The sequence below is a fragment of the Entamoeba invadens genome, assembly GCF_000330505.1.
Source record: "Entamoeba invadens IP1 unplaced genomic scaffold scaff_1105074724577, whole genome shotgun sequence".
Classification (NCBI taxonomy): domain Eukaryota; phylum Evosea; order Mastigamoebida; family Endamoebidae; genus Entamoeba; species Entamoeba invadens.
This window is the reverse complement of record NW_004440193.1, coordinates 110980-116210: the sequence shown is the minus strand read 5'-3', so window position 1 is coordinate 116210 and position 5231 is coordinate 110980. Positions and strand designations below refer to the sequence as shown.

The 5231-nt window shown below is 27.0% G+C and overlaps 1 protein-coding gene across 1 annotated transcript; it reads left to right on the top strand.

Annotated features, from left to right (window-relative positions):
- Positions 1–1347: 1347 nt before the first annotated feature.
- On the top strand, positions 1348–1825 carry EIN_345530 (chaperone Clpb, putative; the record flags this gene model as incomplete). Its single annotated transcript, XM_004255256.1, has 2 exons — positions 1348–1694; positions 1741–1825. The coding sequence occupies 2 exons, from the start codon at positions 1348–1350 to the stop codon at positions 1823–1825; spliced, it is 432 nt and encodes a 143-aa protein (XP_004255304.1).
- Between the last annotated feature and the right edge of the window lie 3406 nt (positions 1826–5231).

The window sequence follows — 5231 nt, the reverse complement described above, 5'->3', positions numbered from 1 at the left end:
AATGATAAATAAAAGTTTTTACCATCATGCCAACCGTATGAATATGATATTGAATTACTATTTACCATAAATAACTCAACAAAATTATAAAGTTAATGAAAATTAATCATTAACATAAATCCAAAACCAATACAAATAATAATATTTAGTTTAGTTATCTTTTCATTTTTCAACTTTATTTATAATTAAAAATGAAAAAATTGAAATTTCAAGTAAAATTTAAAACAAAAAACAACAATTATTACATATGACATAAACAATAAACACTTAAACTGTATAACTTAATGAGGGTATTAAATAAATCAATCAATCAATACTTTAAAACCCCTCAATATTTTTAAACAAATTTCTAAAAAAACAATCAATCAATAATTACACAATTCAAACCCGTCAGTCCTTGTAATTTGTTACTTGACAATTAATTACATTGAAATTAATAAATAAATAATTTACGTAAAAACTTTAAAATATTAATAATTTTTAAATGTTTCTCTTGTAAAAATCAACTTTCTTGCTTTTTTATTGCTTCTTATTGTATTTTGACATGCAGTTACATCAATCTAAAATTGGTTATCACAAACTAATTGACACGCATCGACAGACACGGAAAATATTTCTTTTGAAATATTAATTGAATTTGTTGTAATAAATTTAGCTTTTAAATCTGTAACTTTAGCTCCAGCTCATTGAGTTTCTTACATCAGGTTTTATTGTTTTTTCTCAAGTTTTTTCTGTAAATCATCTTTTTGAGTAGTCAACAATTTAACAAATTTTTCAACTTGTTTTTAAAATTACCAAATATTATTTAGTTTACCATCACTTTTTGGAGTTTATCTACACGTTTTTTCTTCTTAACTTAAATTTGTTGCGCGGCGATTTTTTTTCAAAAACAAGTTGCTCATTCAATGGCAAAATATTCAATGTTTCCACAAATAACACCCCATCTTGATTGTTAACCCAGTGTTGGTAATACATCATCTGTTGTCGAATTTGGGCGCAGCGAATAGCAAACGGATTGTTCCTTCAAACTTGTAGTGTAGAGTCATTGCAATTATAATGGGCGCACTTATTGTTGGTAGCACTACAGAGGATTGTTTGAGAAGTGATTGAAATCTGTTTTGGAATAAGTGAAAGAGTTGAAGATACCAATCATTCTTATAATAATTAAAATAACATTGTTTTGGGTGCAGGTGCAACAGGAGAAAGTGTAATGAATGCGAAGAACATACGACACCAATATTGTCATTAAGCAAGTTGTAATATACTGGAAAGAAACCTTGAATATGAGAGGCAATTCTAACATGTCTACATCGCCGAGCGAAATGGATAAGCATTTTAATAAACAGAATGACACAAAACGAGAAGACAAGACTCTTGAAACTTGGTGACGAGTTGCACAAAAGAGTTGTTGTGCATGATATTTTGAGAAGCAGAAGTTTGTCTTTCATCAGACAAATAACAACCAAGTCATTTATGTTCCTTGGGTCAAGTGGTATTGGCAAGACAGAAATTGCAAAAACATGTGCAGATAAGCTTTTTGACGACTATAACAACAACGTCAGAATTGACACGAGTGAATACATGAAGTCGCACGGCGTTTCACGATTGATTGAAGCGCCACTGGATAATGTTGGACACGACAAAAATGGACAACTGATAGAGACAGTCATAAAGAATACATACAGCTTTGTTCTGTTTGATGAAGTTGAAAAGGCGCACCAGCAGGTGCTTGATAACTAGCGTCTCACATGATGGAAAAAGAAGAACAGTTTACGTCATGCACATGGTTGACTTTTTTACATACACACTTGTTGACTGTTTGTAATTCATGGCGACTTGTTCAAAAGTTATCAAATCTGTTTTATTTTAGACACATCATTTTCAAATTGTTGTATTTATCTCATTATTTGTCAAATTTAATTTTTGTTCTTTTGACTTTTTTGACGTATCCTTCAAATATCATATAGTCTTGACCTTTTTTGTTGACATATATGAGTATTCTTCTCAATAGTTTCGGCTCATACTGATATTTCAATAATATTTTCTTTTTTCATTTATTACCTTATTATAATTAACAGAGAATTTAATTGTATGTTATTTTTCTCTGTTGATCAATATCGGCTCGTACTATTTTGATTTTTTTAATATTTCTTGTTCATTTCTACAGTCCCCGTCATCTTCGTAGAGTCACCTTATTTCTAAATATATTGACTTCGGCATTTAACTCGTTGATTATATTGTTCAACCATCCAAAATCGTATCGTTTTTCTTCTTAATTGTTAGTTGATCAAAATGGATGTCAAATCATATGCTTTTTCATTTTGTTCTTTGTGTTGTCTAAAATAAAATCGACATTCTGTAAAGTCTGATTTTTAATTAACAATGGAAAAAACTAAGTATAAATATAGTTGTTTTAATTATAATCAATAGCTTTTTTCTTTTTTGAAATAATTGTTTTTTTGTTTTTTTTTATTTTTGACTTTTTAACCAAATTATACATCCAAAAAAGTATGCAAGAAATGTAAAGATTGTAATTTTTTCTGGCATATCTCAAAGTAATATTAACACAACCGGCAGACCACTTACGATAGTTAACCACAAAAGTTTTATTGTTGTAGTGAAGTAAAAAGGTGAAACTGATTGATCTGAATAGCAAATAAAACGATTGACAACGTTTCTTTGAGAATATCAAATGGTAAAAACAAATAAAAATTTACTCTGTATTTATGGTTTTAAATTAGTGATGGTAAATACTATGTATTAAATAATGAAAACAGATATAGTAAATTTCCTTGTTGTATTTTTGGAATATCGTTAATTAAAAATCAGACTTAAATTTGTTTTCATCAACATTTTCAACATCATCTGTATTGTAGGCTTTCCATCACAATACATCTAATTGTGACCAAATTTTAGCGGTTCCGATATTTAACACAATCTTTTTTCAATGAAAATGAAACTGATGCATTGGCTTGAAGTTTAAATGATGAGACCTCGCCTTGGGTATTTTGACTTGATCTTCCATCTTTCTTTTTCCATCAATTTAATCAACGAAATCTTTTCGACTTCAGCGCCAAAAATAGTTGGCCACAATCATTGTAGATTTTTTTCGACCAAAAGCAAGTTTTATCATTCGCCAAATTATTCGAATTTTCTCTATTTTGTCGTTTTTTCGTTATTATTTTCGCGAATTTTTTCGCTAATTTTGACTATTTCAAGTTCTTCATTGGTTTCAGTAATTTTTTTATTTTTTTTCATGACAATACAAGAGAGGTCGTTGATTTTGGCACGCAATTCCAGAATTATATTGTTGCTTGCATTAACAGTGTCATTATGTTTCTTTTTGACACGCTGAATATGTTGAGTTAAATTTACAACAATCAATATGCATTCGTTTTTAAACAATTAAAGTACTGTTGATATTGGTCAAGTACAGCTATGCCCAATTGATTGTTGGAGAATATAAATTTCTCACTTACAGCGCTTATTGCTTTGTCAAGAGCAGCCTTTTTACTTTCTGTATTATTTAATTTGGCATCAATAATGGATTTAAATTTATTGGTATTGTCATTTTTAATTTTTTAAAGTGTAAACCATTTCTTTATGTTTGTTTGTTTGTTTCTTTTATTTATTTAATGTTTGTTTTTATTATTAGAATTTCACTGTTTTTTCAATATGTTTATTTATAATATATTGTTTTTATAATAATTTATAATAATAAATGTGTTATAGTTTATATTTAAATAATTATTAATAAATTATATCTTAAAATAATAAGTTTGAGCAGGGAATCAAACCTCAATTGAAAAAAAAATATTTAAAGAAAAGAAAAATGGCATTACACATACAGGAAAAACCAGGGACCAGACTAAATTAAGCTGTTTTATTTTTGGTATAAAGTTTTATTGTTAAAGAAAAATCCCCAAATAATCGGGGTTTTGAGGATATGTTGGTTTATTTTCAAAAAACAGGGACCAACTATTAATAAACACACTTTTTCAAATAAAATAGAAAAAAACTATAAAATATGAAACTCTTAAATAATCATTCAGAGTTGTCTTATTTGTTATAGCCCAGCCGAGCCAAAGAAAAGTTTGTTCTTTATATTGATTTATCTTCCATTGTTTAATACTTTTAATAATTTTCAATTATTTACTGAATGTCTAACATTCCAATAATTTGTTTATTCTTTACTTTATTATTATAAACTACATGAATCACTTTTAATGCTGAACGAAAAGTGACTCATCATATTACCGAGTGAATAGAGAAGAATTCATTGGTGTCTTTGAAAAAATGAATGAACGATTTAATTGAATGGTTGTGTTGAAGTTAAACAAGGTCGAACAAAAGAATAATATTTTATAATAAAACAATAATTAATAATAATAAACTTACTATTATAGCTCACATTAAGCTGTTGTTTATTCATACTTTATACAACACATTCATTATTTATATCCCGAAAAATAACTGTTTTTAAGACCAAATAATAAGAAAATTACACACTTATTTATATATTTGCCCGTTTTATTGTATATAATCCGCTCGATATTCAATAGCTAAAATTACTCTAGTCCCTGGTTTTTCCTGTGGTCCCTGTTAATTCTGCTATCTGTATATCTTTTTACAATAAATAAACAATTCAATTTACAAGAGATCGTTTTTATCTCAATTTAAAGAAAAAATCACAGATATAAATAAATATGCTATTTTGGGAAGGGGTTTTAAATGATTTGCACAAAACTGCACTTTATTCGCTTCTTCAAAAAATAAGACCAAAAGTGTAATGAAAAATAAATTATGACCATTAAAAATTTAACAGAAAAATTTAAATATTCAAACCAAAACAATAAAAATTTAATTAACACCTTTTTGAGAACACGTGTTTGTTGACTGGCATTAATATATAAGAATAAACCTTCATAAATTAAACAATTAAAAAATGTAATCATTAAATTATGTGTTCGAACATGATTGATTATTAACATGTTTAACCCTTAAAATAATTACTGCTACATCCTTTCATTTTACTATTAACAGTGTATCATATGACATTAATAGATTTAAAATACACATTACAAAAAACAAGAAGAAAACAAGATTTATATTAAAACATTATATGGGTTTAAAATAAAGTGAAAACAAAAATGTGGTACTGGACATTTTTACTATCAAATATAGTTTTCAATATAGTTTTATTTTTTGTTAAAAAACAAGGAAAAAAGCCG